This window comes from Drosophila sechellia, chromosome 2L, assembly GCF_004382195.2.
Source record: "Drosophila sechellia strain sech25 chromosome 2L, ASM438219v1, whole genome shotgun sequence".
Taxonomy (NCBI): domain Eukaryota; kingdom Metazoa; phylum Arthropoda; class Insecta; order Diptera; family Drosophilidae; genus Drosophila; species Drosophila sechellia.
The window spans coordinates 2,270,737-2,289,878 of NC_045949.1; the positions used below are offsets into that span (position 1 = coordinate 2,270,737).

The 19,142-nt window shown below is 43.6% G+C and overlaps 2 protein-coding genes across 6 annotated transcripts in view; one reads left to right on the top strand and one right to left on the bottom strand.

Moving 5' to 3' along the window:
- LOC6613083 (MKRN2 opposite strand protein) overlaps positions 1 to 19,142 on the bottom strand; it is a 48,342-nt gene that overhangs the window by 564 nt on the left and 28,636 nt on the right. For 3 of the 4 annotated variants that reach the window (XM_032717157.1, XM_032717153.1, XM_032717145.1), the window contains 3 exons: positions 1,285 to 1,494; positions 750 to 1,073; positions 154 to 340 (listed from right to left, as the gene is read on the bottom strand). In XM_032717157.1, coding sequence (XP_032573048.1) covers positions 154 to 340; positions 750 to 1,051 — 489 coding nt within the window. In that variant the 5' untranslated portion in view covers positions 1,052 to 1,073; positions 1,285 to 1,494. Of the gene's footprint in view, positions 1 to 153; positions 341 to 749; positions 1,074 to 1,284; positions 1,495 to 13,982; positions 14,071 to 19,142 lie in introns of those variants that run through there. The other variant, XM_032717148.1, reaches the window with a different exon arrangement.
- Positions 14,070 to 19,142, top strand: part of LOC6613084 (protein eyes shut) — a 35,199-nt gene continuing 30,126 nt past the window's right edge. For both annotated transcript variants that reach the window (XM_002037531.2, XM_032717075.1), the window contains exons 1-2: positions 14,070 to 14,871; positions 18,055 to 18,203. In XM_002037531.2, the coding sequence (XP_002037567.2) occupies positions 14,390 to 14,871; positions 18,055 to 18,203 (631 nt within the window). In that variant the 5' untranslated portion in view covers positions 14,070 to 14,389. The remainder of the gene's footprint in view (positions 14,872 to 18,054; positions 18,204 to 19,142) is intronic.

The following is a 19,142-nucleotide window of genomic DNA, read 5'->3' on the forward strand; positions in this document are numbered from 1 at the left end:
GGATTTGTCAAAGTACAGAATACAGTCTGGCAAGTGGCCATATCTATTCTCATTCGCTCTATTTGTATACATACATTTCAAACAAAAACTGAGATAAACATTTTTCACTAGCTACAAATCGAGGCACCCTTTAATTGCGGATTCTGCACTCACCTGCTGCAGGACCTCGTCCCAAAAGTCGTGCCACGGCTCCGGCACATCGCCCACCATAAGCGACTGCCGCCACTCCGGAGGATTATCGTCCCGCCGATGGCGGCGCAGGCCAAAGCGATCGAACTCCACGATGTCGCCGCCGGATGTGGTCACTGCGATATGCAAATCGGTGGCGTTGCTGTAATCGCTGCGGAAACACAGCGCATCAAAAATATATTCCAGCCATAAAAGATACTCCAAGCGGAGCCAAAACCAAAAAATATCTCCCACAGACATTGCACAAATTTGTTCGTTACGAATTTTAGATATGGTTTACAAAAACGTTGGCAAACCGCTTGGAATAGTCTGATTCGATGGCTTGGCAATTAAAATTTGAATTTTTTTAAATTTCGTATAAACTATAGAACATGGCCTTTGAAAACTGAAGCCTCAATTCATACTTTATACAAAATGGGTGTGTAAATGATTTCGATAGTGCACCACTCCCGTTTCAAATGCACATTGAAACTAATAAAAACATTTCGTTGATTTGCTGGTGGACTTGAATGTCACCAGCTGCACCGAATGGGTTTTTAGAAGGGTTGCACCATACTCACTTGAGGAAATCGCCGGCGGAGGGACGCAGGACAATGGCGCACGGATGCTGCGTGGCCCGCACAAAAGGATATGGCAGGCGGAAGGGCAGGAGGAGGAGGCGTGGCCCGGCCCTGTCTAGTTGCGGCTCCGCATCCCCATCGACATCCCCGTCCGCATCCGCATCCACAACCGCGTCCAGCGGGGCATTGCAATGGGGACAAGTGTGCGGCAAAGTGAAGCAGAAAACTTTCACGTTGCAGTGATGAAAACAGAGGATGCCCGGATCCGAGGTAATTGTGGTTGTACTTGTCGTAGCCAACATGGCTCTGCGAGTGTGGTTGCCTCTACAGTTGCAAAAAAGGATATCAAAATAAAGCATTCGCATTGTTTAGAAGTCATTCACTCAGTTAAAGTTCATTTCAAGTCTTCGTATCCCTGCTAACTACATGAAAACTACAATTTTTTCACAAATTATTTTATATAAGATTGTTTACACTATTATAAAAGAGGAAAGTACACTGCACCATTTTATATAAAAACAAAGAACGGTAATACCTCTCGTTCCTTTTCTCTTTGTGTTAGCTCCAACTCCGGTATCCTGCTTTTCGGCTCCTGGGCTACTGGACCCCGGTTCCCCTTCCTTTGGTCCCCGGCTGGGGATCCTTCGCCTTGTGCCCGTATTATAATTGATACACTTTGTCTATTGTGCCACTCTCCTCGTCTCCGTGGCCAGCTGCCTTTGGTTCTTGTGGCTTTTGGCCAGGCCTGAAACGAAACGTAACGAAAAATTGTTGTAAATAAGCCGAAACCAGACGAAGTTGCGACCAAAAGCGGTTTGCCTGGCACATTCAGTTTCTGTGGTTGAAAGGGCAAAGGTAAGGGGTCATGGTGAGGACTAACAAGGAGTTGGAGCCTTTGCCATATTTGTCATCATTATTACAGCTGGTCTTGGGTACAGTGTATCTAAGAACTTTTCGATTTTAGGGGCACTGTACCTGTAAATTAATGTTGAAATAGGTGAAAAACAAGCGCATTAAATTTATAAAAAAATAACCTAATAACAAAAACAGTGTAGAACTTCAATTCGTTAGATTGAATACATTAAAGCCTCCCTCGACAAAGAAACTGATTACCAACCCTTGTTAGCGTGTTTGGAATATTTTGACTTACCAAAACCGCACCCTCTAACCAAAGTAAAGCTCCTCAATCAATTAAGTTCGTTTCGTAGGAGAGCCACCCCGAAAGGAGCAGTCATATGTTGGCCAGCAAAGAAAGCCGGCTTGAAAAAAAGCGGGCCAACACACAAAAACGTAAACAAACCGGCGAAATGCGAACCCACCACCTGGACAAAGGAAAAATCGGAAAACTGAACGCCACCAAATGGCCCAAAACAAGAAAGAGAGCAAAAGCGCTGGCTGAAGAGAGCCAGGGAAATTCTGTCATCGTAGGTGGAAAATGCACAACTCACAACGGAATTTCCCGGCTCGGTTCTGCGGACTCGGCTTTTCGGGAACGACGGCTCTAAGGAAGCTCGAGGCGAACCAGTTGACGGCGAGCCGTGCGAGCAGACGGTCGTGTTCCAGTCGCAGTCCCTCAAGGATCAGCTCAGTTAGTCGGGAGCCATCAGTTGAAAAAGTCCATCATTACCATCGACACAAGTGCAACGGTGTGAAAAACAGAGAAAAACTGTGTGTGCGCATTTTCGTGTAAAAACGCAGGATACACCGTCCTGGCCAAGGCAGGATTTAAAAAACATAGAACAAAAAATCAAATAACGAACGGATTTTGCTTGTTTACAACTCTTGCGGTCAGGACTTTTACGGATTTTCAAGGGAGTTAGTCGTGTTAGTTTTTGTGGTTTTCCGCCCCCGTTCCCTGGGTGTTTGTGTTGTGCTGCTGTAAAGTGGAAGATGCCATGGCAACACATTGCTAATCGATGACGTGACCAAAAACAACAAAACTAGCCGAAGGAACACACAGCAAGCGAACGGAAAAACAGGGGAGTCCCCCGCTCCACACTTGGGATAATGACCATAAACTGACTTGGTATGTGGCAATCAACATTATGACAGCGAAGCCGAAAATTTGGCTAACTGATAAGTGTGGCGGCTAACGAAACTCATATTTGATAGCCCCAAATGCCAGAATTTAAGCCTCTTAACTGCCTTGGCAACCGCCATTCTTTTGCCGAATGCCGCATTTCAAGATCGAAAAAAAGATACGCCAGAACGAAGAGTTGACGTTCCGCAAAAAAGCAGGAATGGCCGAAAGGATGTAATTTATTCCAACTCTTCCGTTTCGGCCCTCTTGACCCAATTAGTGGGCGTGGCACTTGTTCAAAATTCAAATGTTTACTTGGCAATCTTGCCAAAATAGTAAGAGAGCCACTATTCACGAAAACTTCTGTGACAGATTTAGTAGATAATTTTTTGAAAAGGGTAGCCTAAGACTAAGAAAAATAGGCATTTAAATTTTATCGGTGGCAATTAATAAATAAATAGTAGTTAATAAATGTGCTTGTGAGGTGTTTTATACATATAATATGTACATAAATGTGGGGCTCTCGGTTTTCCTTCATAAATATTCAATGTCCTTTGAGCATGAAAACTTGCAGAATGACCTTTTCGAAACTTCACTTCCTCAACAAGTTTCAGTCTCTTTAAAGTTAAATGCCTGCAAAACTAATTCTCAAAGTTATTTGAAAGTTTTGCCAAGAAAATATGTAATTAGTATAACCTAACAGAGAATTTAAATTTGAATTGGTATTAACTGCAATCTGCGTGGAAATTGCCAATATTAAAAAGGATTATAATCTAAATCAAAGATAAATATTCAATGTTTTGCCAAAGTGATATTCAAACAAATTAAATTTGCTTTACTGATGAGCAAAAAGTTAAATTGTTTTTACTTTGGCTCATGAATAAGCAAAATAAGCTGGCCAAGTAAAATGGATGAAATAAATTGTGGAATTCGCTTAAAAGCCTCGAAAAAAATCGTGGGTAACAAGCAGGATAACAAATGCAATAAAGGAAACGACAACAGGCCTTGGGAGACTCAAAAGGAAAGTAACCAGAGGTGGGGAGAAAAATGGGCCATAACAGCAACAACTTCAGTGAAATCCAAGCAAACTTTATCTCTATGTTGTTTGCCAACTTGAATTAAACACGCCCCCAACACACATGGAAAAAATTTCCGGGAAAATCTCAAAGAGTTGCGAGAAATGAAATTACAACTTGCATCCTCGTCCCGATTTTTTTTTTTTCTTTTTTTGGCAAAGCACTTGGCCAGGACCTTCAAAAGGAATTGTTTGGCCAAAAAAACATAGAAAGGCACAGCAACAGAAAGTACGTAAAAATTGCCTGAAATCAAGTTAAGTTTACGCATTTTGCGAGGCATACAAAAGTAAGGAATAGGGTATTTCATGCCATAAGGTATTTTTTAAAAATGGAGAAGGAAAAAAATTTGCAAATAGAACGCTTTTTTTGCCGAAGTCCTTTCACTCAACGCAGTCAAAGAAAAGAGGTGAAAATTGTTCAGATTGTCCCGAAATCAAATACATCACGAAGAAAAGTAATTTCATACATATACGTTTAAATTTAGAACTTTGCCTAAAAAAACTTAACTTAACGTTCCAAACGAGCGTATTTGTTAAGTTCTTCTCTTGAAAAGCAGGTGAATAATTAAGTGCGAGTGGAAAAGCAGTTGCCAGTACCTGCCAGTAAGTAAATTTAACGGCAGCAACTGACAGTAGAAATTGCTCAAAATTTCATTGTCCTGCGCTTTCCCCTTTTTTCTTGGTCCTTCACGTCCTTTTTCCGGAATTCTTTTGTTTTGTTTGGCCCGCAGCTGGTGACGCAGGATATAAATTACATTTGGAACAATAAGAAACAACAATTCCAGCAACAGCAGCGGCTACAACAAGTGTTCAGTAAATTAATAACAAAACGGCGACAATAACGACAAAGTTGAAAATGCTGAAGGGCTGTCCAAATGAAATAATCCGAGTTGACAACTTTGCAGGCGAGGCTTCCTTTGGCGCCAAAGAGAAACTCAAAGTTCGCCGCAATGCGTGAATTAATTCAGAAGACACGGGACTCACACACACACACTCATTTCCGGTCGCACTAATTGTGACAGCTCACGAAATAATGCAATAAGACACCATTCGATGGCTTAACCTCTATATAGTGTGGCCATACTACACTTTAAAGTTATAATTATTTTCTAGATACTTTTGAGTATGAGATGGAAAACCATCAGCCCCTTTTTGTTGCGCCTCTGGCTGAAGGTGTGCTTCTGGTGCCGCATGCTGTTGTTACCTCACCTCCATTTGCCCGCGCTCCCTCTCCCTTGGTTTCCGCCACTTCGGAAGGATTTCCCCCTTCAGCCCCTCGACAGCTTCATAAAGCCAAGTGTTTGCGCTTTGAAGTTTCCGCTTCCGCAGTGAACAACGCACAGTTGTTGTTGCTGGTCGTTGTTGTTACTGGTTGTTGTTGCTGAACGTTGTTGCTATTGCGGCATAGAATAATACATACTTATTTTGAAGTTGGTGGCACATCCGAAAAACACCGGGAGACACACACACCTATGCTGATGCACTTATGCTGATGCACAGAGAAAAATTAATGGTGCTACTGCTCCCGAACATTAGTACTTTGTTCTTGAAAATCCAAGTACAGAATCAGCTTAAGTGGGTCTTGAAATTCTTCTTAGTAGCACACCCATTTATGGCACGAATAACTTGTGTCATATTTTTCTCAGTGCAGCACGAGCATGCCAATGCTGAGCACTTGGCGAGTTTTCCATCGGCTGCATTGTTGTTCACCTTTGGGCGTCGCATCTGGTGCTTAAATCACGCAAAATTTAAATTCCTAATTTCTTCTCGTTTTCAGTGGGCGAAAGGGCGAAAGGACCAAAGCTTCGAGTTTAGTTGGCAAATTGTTTGCTCAAGGGAAACTGAAGAAGTGGCAGGGTAACTTTCGAGTAAATATTTGCTTGATTTTCGGGTTCGGAACGCAAGGATTGTTTATTTACGGCTTAGCGACGGTACATCATTTAATCATAATTAATTCATCGGCTAACTGAAAGTTTCCAGTCGTTAATGTCTAAAAATGAGGTCAGGGAAGAACTAAACTAAACACAACTGGCACCTTTTTCGCACTTTTCCGCCATTAATATTTGTACACGTTGTGGTCATAAATAAGGACAGATTCATGCAATTTTATTACTCACTTTTATGCGCCAAGTCTAAAATCTCAAATACCAGGGTGTGAATAAAAGTGCAGAGGATTTTCCGATTCTTTGCGTCGAAGAAGTAAACTCGATGCGAGAGGTTAAAGCGGGGAAAAGCGCAGACACTTTCACTTTGTGCCCATTTAAGGTCGTGTATGGTGGCGTTTTCCCTACGTACGTGCAATAAATAAGCGACTTATTTATGCCCCTCACACAGACACCGCCAATAACAAAGTATTTGGGTTAGTAATGCCATTTACGAGGCAAACAAACACATAAAGCTAAAATGTAAAAAAGCTGTGTTTACCTTTTTGCAAGTATGTATATATTATACATATTCCCCTGCCTGCTGGTAAATCCGTCTTCAATGTAAGCTCTGCTAAATCTTAAAGAACGAAACAGAAATAAATAAGGCAGCGAAAACTGCAAAAACGCGACGGACGGACGAGCTTTCGTCTATTTAACTAACTGTGCATAATTCATAATTTAATTAAGAACTCAGCGAAATGAAAAGTTACACGAGGGACATTGACGCGCCCCCTCTCCAGCTTTTCCACTCTCCCCGCCCCTGTCTCCATTTCCCATTTTACCCTCTGTGTGTCTGTGTGTGTGTGAGTCAATGGCTGGGAAGCCCCGCTTTTCAGTGGAAATGGCCAACGCTTTTCACTGCGCGGCGACCTGACATCTTAGCCATGTGGCTGTGCCCGCAAATGGCCAACTGCCAGCGGGGGTACGATGGGCCATAAGTCAAGGAAATCTCCGCAGCCAAATGGCAAGACTTTGCCGCAGTTGAGGAATGCATGAACACAACTCTGGCCGGGATTACACTCTCCGAGGTGTGAAAAGGTTTGCTAAGCCAAAAGATGCAATGGCTTTTGAGGGGAAAATTATGGTCAGGAGAAAATCTAGTAAATTTCTCTGCAATTACAATTTAATTTAGCAAAGTGCCATACAAAGCACATATTAATGGTGTAATTTTGCCACAATGGAAGCAAATCTATTTTATAGCAGCTCATGAATTTAATATTAGCGCGAGCGAGTTGCAGCTATAAATATTAAATACGTGGCCAATAAATTACCGCACACTTCCGCCGCAAAGTCGGCCATTGATTAAAACGCATTTCGGTGGCAGCCCAAAGAATCAAAGCGAAAGGCATTCGCAGATTGGTAGGGGGATTGGACAGAAACCTTCAGTGGAAATGCCATTCAAACCGCAAACGATTGTCCAGGACATTGTTCGATTTTCCCCGCCCGCCATTTCCCCATTTCCCGACTTGCCCGCCCAATTTCCACTTTCCACCGCCAACTTGTCACTGCAGAACCTAACAAGCCGCACAAAAGGCGTCCCTGCGACTTGGTCACCAGCTCTTCATTTGGTCAGCTGCCGACAGCGACCGCCATTCGCCACCGAAAACACCACCGACAACATTGCCAGCAGCAGCACAGTTTGGTGGTTTTCCCCGCTTTCCCAGCCCCTCTCCTCCCCCAGATTTCCCCCACTTTTTCCGGCTCTCTCACTCTCGCAACCGAGCTTCCATGGTTAATTAACTTGCCTCGCATCGCGTCGACTTGCCAGCGAAAAATTCCTTTGAGCGGGTTTCATTTTTATGCTCCCTTCGCTGCTACAAAGTTAAACGCTTTGACTTCGCCAAAGACAAAAGGAAAACGATTTTCATCTACTAATTTAATTGCTGCGACGTGATATTGGCGGGACAAAAAGCTAATTGGCAATCATTTCAAGGCCTTATTGATTAAGAGTCAAATGAAAGTTTTAAGCAATTAATGCGAACGGCTAGATTCAAGGCTGATTATTTTGAAGTAACACACACACAAGGGAAAGCTCATGGAAAAGCTAACAAAATCTTAAAGATACAATTTCTAATTTTGTTCTCCTGCGGATAATTTAGATTCAAAATCTTTTGCCTAGCATAAGCGGAATACATGAAAATTAGCATTTCCCATTAAACTCAAGCAAATATGAACGAATTTGCAGTACCAGCTCGAATTTGCAACTGCCTGGGTGAGCGAGTTGCATTTAAATTAACTTAATTTTCTGCTCATTTGCAAATGCAAACACTTTACTCCCCGACGACGAAGACGTGTATGCAATTACAGTCGCCCACATAAATATATAGCCGAGGCATTCACTTAAGTTGCACAATTTTAATTACAATTGTAGCCAAAGACACAGACACCAATGAGCCACGCCCACTAAATGCGAGTGTTAAGCCCCGAAATAAAGAGAAAACCAAAAACGGAAACATCAGGCAAGTGCAATAATAAACATACAGTGCGAGTAAAGCGGAGAAATGCGGGCAGGAAAGCAGGAAAATTCACATTGCGGAAGCGAAAAATTTTCATTTAAAGCGATAAAAACTTTTATTACCACTACGAAAAATGTTGAGAATGTTTCGGGCGCCTGGCGGTATGCAACATTTTTGCTCCGCCGACTTTGGCACACATGTGCATGTGTGTGTGTGTGTGTTGAGAAGGAGCCATCGGAGTTATCTCCGCCCACAATTCGGCTTGGTTTCCAGCCACTTGTATAATCGATGTATCCATGCCGATGCCTTTCTGCCTACGCCCCCCGAAGCCACGCCCCTGGAAATCCCTTTGTGTTGTTTATGTTACATTTGTGTGCTGCCCGCTTTTATTGCATTTGCGGCGTCGTGATTTTCTGGTTGGGACTGGGCAAGGAGCTCCCCTCGAAGTGGAGCACTTTTCCCCATGCGGCAGGCTAGCGAAAGTAGTGCACAGGATTAGCCGAGTAGAGAAGACCACATTTTGGGCTTACGAGCATTGCCAGGGCATATTTCATGCTCATATTGATTTTTGATGGCAGCCAAAGCCAAGCACGAAATGTGAAAATGAAAACGAAGGAAAAGTAAACCGGAAAAATAAGGCATTTCCCCGATGAGAGACTCCAGAATTTGACTATATTTGAGCATTGGTTTTTGATTTAAGGATTGCAGTTCAAGGGAACCACTTAATCATCTGGGCCAATTATTGTTTCTGCCAAATTGACCAAGCTTAAGCTACACAATGTGGTTAGCCCTGACCAAAACCAATCAATTGAATTAATTGTTCAAAACTCAAACGTGGACCACCAAGGACAATTACAGCAATCAAACCAATGTGTCCACCAACTGCACCTCAGCCAGGGAATGTTCGCAGATAAACGTATAAATAACCAATTCAGATTCAATTTATACCATCGACCATCGAGCGAAACAAATTCGCAACAAAAGTGCGGCAAATAAAAATGCAACGCGATGTGTATAAATTGCAAGACAAATACGCTTAAATAAATCTGCAGGCAGCACAGATTGCTTTAATAAATATTCCAGGGGTATTCCCGCTGGTGGTCAGGGGAAAAGTGTTTACACAGACCGAACGAGCGGACACAAAAGGAAGGAAACCGGAGAAAGCCAACGACAGCATTCGAAACATTTTTAAAACACATTTGGAAAACAACGAGTGAAAGCTGGCAGAGCACACTACGATGTTAATGTCGCAGGTCAGCAGACGGGACGAAGGCGACGAAAAAGGCGCCAAAGTCAAGAAAGGCGAACACATGGCGTATGCGCAATCTTCGTGTATCGCGTATCCTACGAGCTGCTCCTTTGTGTGCGAAAATGGAGCGCGTGCTGACACTTAATCTTGGAGCTGACGCAGATGCAGCCCAGGATATGGCAGTCATATATCTCGAAGGCTTTGAACTTCCTAGGCAGCGGATGTCGCATGTTATCCGCCTTCCAGAGGGCTCAACGCAAAAGCGAAGCAAAAGATAATGCACTAGGCACGGCATATCCTTCTCCTAGGATAAAAAGGAGCCGTTGCCCAAATGGGTGTATAGAGACCTCTTCCATGTCTCCTGCCCCCCAAAAACCCAAACACTTCAAGCTGTTCGTGGGCAAAATTATCGCAGACATTATGCTATATTTCTATCGACCATTCCCTATTAAGACATGGTGCGCCACTTCCTTTTTTGCCAAGCTATTTCAGACCCCATTTGACCCACACTGCGTATGAGTTATGAAAATCATTTCCGTACATCACGAGCAGCGACGGCGACAGAGAAATACTCACGCATACTTCAAAGTCAGAAATTGATTTAAGTCAATTAATTAGGTATAACGACCCGTAGCAGCAATAACAACAAGAGCTAAACCGATTGGTCACGCCCCTTTTAGGGAAGGCCCCCCTCTTGAGACACACCCCCTTCCAGAGACAATACGTTTATACACTGCTATGTCAGTCTAGATACTCTACAAAATATGAGACTAAAGATAATGAGTTTTTTAAGAAGTTAGTATTTATAAGGCTGCTTAGTTCCCAGAAAAATTAAATTATATGTTTAACTACTGAAAATGGAACTCTATTTGTTATTAAACATTAAATTCAACAAATTTATGTGTCATTCAATACCTTCTCCCCGCTGTGGAGTGAGCTTGTTTTTGGGGCAGGGCTTTTCAGGTGGGCTATTCAGGTGGGTGGGTGGATGGAAAAGGGCATGTAATCGTATTAGGCAAACGGAACTGGTAGCTGGTCGAGCACGTGTTTGCAGAGCGAAGAAGGGATGGTGCACAGAGGGTGGGGGAGGGGGAGGGTACAGGTGGGCGGGGGGTACTTAAAGGTAATTGTATTTGTGCAGTGCACACATGGCGTGTTTTATGAACAGAGAGCGAGAGCGAGAGTGGTGTGTGTGTGTGTGTTTACTCATATGTCTTGTCAAAGACAAGTTAATTATTTTAACATGTGTGTAACTCTGCGTTCGTGTGCGTCCGTTGTATTGTTTATTTTTGGCCATCGATTTTCACACGCTCCACATTACAGGACACAAAGTGTTTCGGAAGATCCTGGCTCGATGGCTCGGCATATTGCCTGCCTTATTATAAACGGTCTCTGCTCCTTCTGGCTGCAGAGTTTTTCCAAATATTTGCACAATATTTGTCAGAATTAATTAACAATATGAGTGAGGGGCGGGGATGAAAGAAAGCCTGTGTTGTCTCAGCGTTTTCAACTTTTTACGCCAGCACTTGTTTACTCGAAAGCGCTTTGCATAAATTGCACAACACAAGCCGACAAAAAATGTGCACAATTTAATTAAATTTATGCGAGCAAATTTCTTTGGTCTAAGGAATGGCAAATAAACTCAACAGCTCTCTAGGAAATTTTTGAAAAGTATTTCAAAGAAACGGATAGTTTGAGTTGAACGAGTTAGCCATGGAGCTAATTGTGTAAAAGCTATTTAGTAGAAATTTCTTAAGGGAATATGTGTGATAATTGCGCAAGTTGTGAAGAAAATGTTTTCGAAAAGTGATTTATGATGATTACAATAAATCATAATCATTAATTCATATCCAATACTTATTCTAGACATGTCCCTCTAAATCCTAGCTATAACTCAGATTGCTATCCTTCACCATCAGTATTTTCCCATTTATCTTAGAAAGTCCCCTTCCAAAAAAATTCCTGCCACTCCGCTCCTCATCACCGCCTAACGAGGCCGTAGAAAACCTGTTTATAATTACCCCACCAGATTACACATTGCCTAACAAGGCCCATTCATTAATGTCATCAAATTCTTGAAGGACAGGCGACAATGTCTTCCATCTCGTCCTGCAAATCTGCAACATTATGTCAACACACACAGTTGTTGGCGAATGGCTCACGTTAATGGCAAAGCCCCCGGATCCCCAAGCCCCATAAGGCCCTCCCCCAGGGAGTTCCACAAAGTTGCAGTTGCTGCAAATGCCATAAAAAGGCAACAGGAACGGCAGCAACAGCAGTGGCAACAATAAAACCAGAAACGTTAGGCTGTGGATCTGGGTTTTGGCCTGGCTTTTTCATCCAGGTGAACGACGAGAATTTGCCGAATGAAAACGTTTTTGGTTTTATGGCCCTCCCTTCGCTAGTTAACATTTTCGCAGCGGAAAATGGTTCTAGACTATGCAGGTGCGACCAATTTAATGACATTTCCTGCGTAATGATTGCCGAAAACGCATAATTCGTTAGGAGAGGAAATTATTGAAGTAACAATATCAGTTAATGACCAAGGCTATCGATTTTTGCAAACGTACTTAGTACTACTTATACTTCTTGGATTACCTTTAAAAGGAGATGTACAATCAGCCTTGGATTTCGCTATATTTCCCAACTGATTTGTCAACCTGAAATGACCAACATTTTGTTTGTCTCTTGTTGAATGGAGAGGAAAAGCGATGGAGTATAAAGTGGCGGATGCACTCGACCATCTCTCTGTGTAACTGGAACGACTTCAGGCTTCTTCTTCGGCAATTCGAGATTGCCTCTCCAGCTCCTGCTGACACGCCCTCCCCACCCAGTGCCTGCCCCCTTTTTGGCTCTCAGCCAGTTTGAGCCGTTCGTGCGCATTTCATGCTGCCTGTGTTTACAAGCTAAATTCATTCACCGCCGCTCGTCGCCTGCCGTCATCAGCAATGTGATGATATCCGTGCACCCCCTGCGGAAAGCCCCCTATTTTCTTCCCATCCAGCCAGTGGTATTCCTATTGCTGTTCTCGTTGCTGCCCCCTGACAATGCAGGCTGCTGATGGGAAAATGGATGCAACAATGGCAACACGAGCCTCATCAGCATCATCAGGATCTATTGCCTGGCGTCAACCTGACAACGGAAAGTGCACTCGACGAAAAAGTGCCTGCACTGGCAGAGATTTCAACTAAAATGCTAAAATGACATGTCCTATGATACGAATAAGAATACTTATCACAATGTGTTTTTATTTAGCTACCCTAACGATATGTGATAAGTTTATGCAAGTTAATCAACGCTAACGTTTGCGTCTTTCAATTTGTGCAAGACTCTAATTTCCAGCTGGAAAGATGGCCACCAAACTTGGGCTCCTTCTCGTATTAGCCGTCTATAATCCCAACGTTCAGACTGACGCTGGCCATATAGTGCTCCATTCAAACAATATGGTCGGATGGTTCTGCGACCCCCTTAGCGATGATGAAAGACTGTGGCAGTTGCCTGGCCGTTGGCCAAGTTAAGTCGGATTTATGTTGGGCTATGAGGCGCCTGGCTGCAAGTCCTGGTACGGATACTGAATCCGAATCCCTCCTCCCGTGTCCCAGTGTCCTGGTCAGTTATCCGTTGCCATAGCACAAGTCCGCTCCTCTGCTGCAATTGACGTTGCGAGTTACTACTTTGAGATGGTCTCGAAAGCTGTCTTTTTTTAGCTTTTTAACTCTGGCAAACATTCAGCAGGAGCCATAACAAATATTTATTTTGTGACGAGTGTGGGGAAAGGAATCGTTGCTAAGTTATTAGTATGCATATTGTACATGCAAAAGAAATTACTTTCTCGGTCTTAAAACAGCTCGTCAGATGTTTACTGACCAGTAAGTTAAGTTAATAAAATGGAGTCGCGCATTTTTCTCTTCAAATATTTCGTTGACTGTACGCCCTTGGCCTATCTAAACATCCAAGTACCTAAAGCCCCAAAACTAACCAAAATCCATGCAGCACATGTGCGCTATACGAAACAAGTTGTCGGGTTTATTTTGACACATGGGTAATGGGAAAATGTAGTGTACATCTGGCCATCGGACGGAGCGAAATGGCATGGGAATCCACATGGCGGCATTATGGATTAGATGTGTAAAACGGGTTTCGACTGCCACACAAAGTGATGTGCTGTTTGAGGATTAGGGTTGGGCTTTGTCAAAATTTGTTTATTTCCCAAATAGAAACCCTGTCAATCAGTGCAGTATTAAGCCGGTATATAAAATCAATTAAAATCACAAATGAGTCTCCGCTGAGTCGCAAATGAAAATTTGCCTAATTAATTCTTTAATGTAGGAAATGAAATTACAGTAAATCACAGCTTAATTTTACACAGATTAGTTGACAAAAAATCACCAATTGTGAGAGCAGAAAGTTACCCAAACCATGTAATATCCACTTTAGAGCAGCGAAACCAAATCTATTCACCCTGCTTAAACAATTGAGGACCGCAAATATTATCCCAGAATACTTACACTATTTCCTTGCGCTCTGCACTTTTTACAGATTGCAAATTGAAATGGCAGCAACAATGTGAACGAGCAGAAGAGCAACAATACACCGCTGAAGAGCTCTGAAAATAAGCAGCAGGAAAAACAGGAAATATCAGATAGAAGCGGTCATAAACAAGAATGCCGGCCAATTGCGGAGGACTGTGGGGACTGCAAGGACTGCCAGGATGCTGATGCGATGCGAAGGCGACGCAGATTGCATTCAAGGACCGCTGGGCCAGCAAACAATCAGTGGAGCAGACAATGAGAACTAATAAAGCACTTAAGCAGATAGAAGACCAGCAACAAGGACACCCAAGTGAAAGCGACCCTGCAGCAGCAGCAGCCGCAATAGCATCAATCAAAATAAGATTCACCCTGCCACGGGGCGTATGAGCAACGTGCATCAGTTTGATACGCAGACGATGGCGGAATCGCCTCAAATTAGACGCGACATGGGTCGCCCATGTGCCACGTTGCCTTCGAAGGACTCCGAGGACGGGGCCGGCACAGCTTTGAGGGCAGCCACACCTCTGACAGCCAACGGAGCCACCACCACCGGGCTGAGTGTTACCCTTGCCCCGAAGGACATGCAACGAAACCACCTGCTAAAGATGCCAACAGCAACAATAGAGAAACCAACGATAACAGCCACCATCGCCAGCAGCAGCACCAGCACCACTAGAAAATCAGTTACAGCCACACGGAGCCAGAACTCGAACCCGAACATTCTCCTTCCGACACTAAGGATATTAGCCAGGGGTCTGCTGCTACCCGCTCTGATCGTGGCCATCCTCGTGGGCAGCAGCCAGGCGGGATTCGCCTGCCTCAGCAATCCCTGTGTATTCGGCGTGTGCATCGATGGCCTAAACAGGTGAGTTCAGGTGCAAAGCCCTCTTACCAATTACTAGAGATGGGAAAGGTAGTAGCTTGTGCCAATTTAAAGAGGCTTAATATTTTATTCACAAAATATCAGAACAACACATTACATTATTACCCCGACCAGATGCAGACCAATTTGGATAGATACTCTTAGTTAAATTCGACATATCTGGTGGCAGGTTTTTCGACCATCCCTAAATGTGTAAATGCACTCTGTAACCGTTTTACTTTTTGCTGATTATCGGCCAGCCAGCGACCTACCAATAAACCCGTCCAACACATTTCGAGTGGCAATAAACTTGTGCCACTTGAACATCAGGAGGGGGCATGCAGCTTCAGTTTCAGTACCCCAGATATATGTACCTTTCCATATTAACCCGGGTCGTATGCGGAACCCTCGATGTTGATGCCGCCACTTAGCAGGGGAATGAATTTGCCACAGCTGTCCTCCTCCCTTCGCTTGTATTTCTGCTCCTGTTTCACGGCAGGAATACCCATACCCAATGGCCTCACATCCTTCACACTTTTTAATGCATGCCCGTTTAAATGGGGTTAAGTTGCGGCCACTGCAAGTGTGTTGGCGAGGGAAGGGGGCGGAAAAGCCAGTGGGGGCGGGCCAAAGGGTTAAGTGGGTTTCAATTGCAAGCAGCTGGAAAATTATTAACTTGGACTAGCAACCGAAGTGCATTCTTAATGCAGAAAATTTATAGCCAAGATATGCATAATATTTCAAGTTTTATTAAAAATGCGGCACCCACAGCTGGGGGAATTTAATTAAATGTGATGCATAAAGATAATCAAGTTTAAAGAATATTGCGGTTATTCGAATCGCTCTTAGTTACATTTTTCAAATGAACTTGGGCAGAAAAACGTTTTTCTTGAACAAATTCCGATAAGAAAGCTATGCAAATCCGTTGGAAATATCGCCAGAGTCCCTGCACTTCATCTCAAATTCAAATCTAAGTAGCTCGCCAAATTGGTGCACTTTCAGCCATTCAGTGGGCTAAACTTTGAGGCTTAACTGTCAGAGATTCCACCATCCGAGTTTTCCCAGACGTACACACACGTATGCATGTGCAACTCAAAACCGATTGCACAAACAAGTTTGAAGACGAGGCAATCCTTCTCCTTGACGCCATTTATACGACTAAGTAACTGCCATTTTATTTTCCTATGCTCACTTCGCGATATATGCAAGCGCTAATCCCACCCAGAAGGCATCCAGAACCAGAACCACCCGACCACCGACGGGAAATGCGGTTAAGATATTTTTTACGATAGCTGCAAGTCAAATGCGAATGCGAAATGCGAAAACCAGAAGCTTGAAATCGCTTCCCGCTGCAGTTCCCCTCCCCCCACCCACCAAAAAGAGAGGAAAAACTCAGGCTGGCCAAGGCGGATGGATGGGAAAGTTTATATGCTGGCAGGCGAAATTTATAGCTGCAATTAAATTTAACACGATGCCATGAGATTTAAACGGATTAACTGAATAGTTTTCGACCAGCTCAAAGTTTGGGGTCGACTGCGTCGAGGGGGAAATATCGCGAGGAGTTTACTGGCTTCGTAGAACATTGATATTTTATTGGTTTATCCTGGCTTACTCGAGCGATAAGATGGCTCTTAACCGTTTTATGACTTCGCTCTGCACACTCCAATAAAAGTTGGCTATTCAAGATGAGCAGAAGGATATGATTTGCTTGGCAAATTGCCAAAGCCATTAATAGTGCACTTCATTTAGTCCTGATAAAATCGAAATGTGAAAAATTCGAAATTATGTCTTTCGATTAGAACTCGGCGCAGACTAATGGTAAATTTAGTATGCAATACATTATTGATTACCTCCAATATATTTATAAATAGAGTAAGTGCCTCGCAAGGTCACAAAAAAATACCCACTCCATCGAGCGTCCAATATCCTGATGGCCAGCCACTCTGATATTCCGGCCGCTAGGAGCCAGTCCAATGCCATTACGTAGTCATTTCCCAATTGCTCCTGGCTGAGCACAACAAATCAAACAGTCTCCCGGGTGAAAATGTCCAACCGTAGCCCATAATCAGCCGGACTCGAATCTCGGGGGCTTCGCTGGTGCTTCACTGGTGAACTGAAAACAAGGGCCGGGAACAACAGGCGAGTGTACCTGGGTGCTTATGCCGTGCAAAGACCATAACAGACATGTGCACCGGGAGCCATCAGCTGCCTCCTGCATCCTAATGTAATCCATTGTAAAGGACAACAGTAAGCCAACGCTACCTACCACCCCAGCCCCACTGGCCCATTTACACGGCAAAGAAACTTCTTTAATTAAGCCGGTTACCTGGCAGCAGTTCCTGTTTGCCATGTTTGCAGTGCTCCTCGGATAGCACTCGGCCACAGTTCCCCTGACACTTTTTTCGCTCTTTGCATTTCCGTTCCGTTTCGTTTCGATTCGAACTCGGCTTGGCCAAAATAGAAATAGAAATGGAAATAGAAATAGGAATAGGAATGAAAATGGAAAACCCAATCCCAAATGTCTACCAAATATTTATTTCCACAACTCCTCAAGTCCAATGTTGCGCTCTTTGAATGTTTATAGCACTCAACTGGCCGCCGATTTGGCTGCAGGGCATGCAGTGCATTATGTCTGAATGTAGGGGATCCGAGCCTAAAAAGTCGGGGAAATTTATTCAGGAAAATACTGGAGTGCAGACCACCACAAGTGAGAGACTCGAGTGCCACCAGCTCAGCTGCATTTTCATAATTGTGAAATATGCATATGCAAAGTATTAGGATACGAGCCAAAATTGGAATTTTCCAAGGTATTAGGTGGTATAAAATATAGATGTTTGATTGACTAACTCTGTTTAAAGATATATTACTACGAATTGAACTAGATATATATCTCAGAGGGACGGCGAATTTATACGTGTCCGCCCATCTGCACTTCAATTACTGCCCACTGCCATTATAGTCCGGCTGTATCTGTATCCGTAGCTGTATTTGTATCTGTATCTGTGTCTGCCCTCCCGAAACAATTTCTATCCAAAGCATTTGGTTTGTTCTGCCACTAAACCTGCGTTTTCTCTGTTTTCTTTTGGCGTTGCTGCAATCCGGCTGTTTTTTACCACCGTTTGATGCATCATTGACACACCGTTCCGCACACCCACCGCACCCGGATGGAAACAACTAAAACAACAGCTCGTACTCGTGTTACTGCATTGATGGCTACACAGGGATCCAGTGCCAAACGAATTGGGACGAGTGCTGGTCGAGTCCTTGCCAGAACGGCGGGACATGTGTGGACGGTGTGGCCTACTACAATTGTACGTGTCCGGAAGGATTTTCTGGTAAGTGTGCCCAAGCTATCTATCCATGCTTCCACTAGGTGGGTGGCATTTTCCGGTGGGTGGAGGAGGGGAGAGGAGTGTGTGCCGCCGAGCTGCCTGAATGCGGTTTATTTTTGCGACCAGAGGCATCCAGCTGAAATGCACGAATCTAAAACGCTCCGCGTGCACCGAAAACAATATTGTGCAATCGGAACTTTTCATATTTTATGAGCCAATAAAAAAAGTTATTTCACTTCAGTGGACATTCGAACATTTCTCACGCAGTTTATTTCACATTCAAAAATCGCAAATCGAAGTACAGAAATATACTGCGGATAAAAGTTATAAAACTAATGAGATTTTAAGTGCATAGTAAGCATAAAAGCACTTAAATTTCAGTTTAACTACTTCGAAATAATGTAAACGAAGCTAAATGGTAAATTCCTGTTTTAGAATATCCTCATGTAACTTTGAGATTTTTTTGGCAGTGTATTTCCACAAATGGAAAATGCGGGGGGGGGGGGGGGGGGGGGTTGGGGAAGGGTTATACACCAAAGTGGAGTGGCAAGCCAGTTGAGTGGGTGAAGTCCCTCTACCGTTCCACGTGCGAAATGTATTTTTATTAAGCCAACATAAAAAAACTCAGTCTCGCTTGGTTTGCACTTGGTCGAGAGCCTGAGACAGATCCCCCAGCAAATAGAGAGGAATTCCTGCCAGGACGCGCGCACAGGACTCCCGTTTGGCCCCAAACGTATTTGTAAAATTTACGCGGCACGCGGAGCCCGGGCGAAATAAAAATATAACGTACAATGCTCGTTTTTACTTATTTCCCCGGCATTTGCTCACATGTGTCTATTCTTCTTTTTAACGCGCTCTGTGAGTTGGGGAAAGGCTGGGAAAATCCAAATATAATATAGAAAAAGAAAACGGCAAGAAAACAGGGAGTCATTGAAGTGCAGA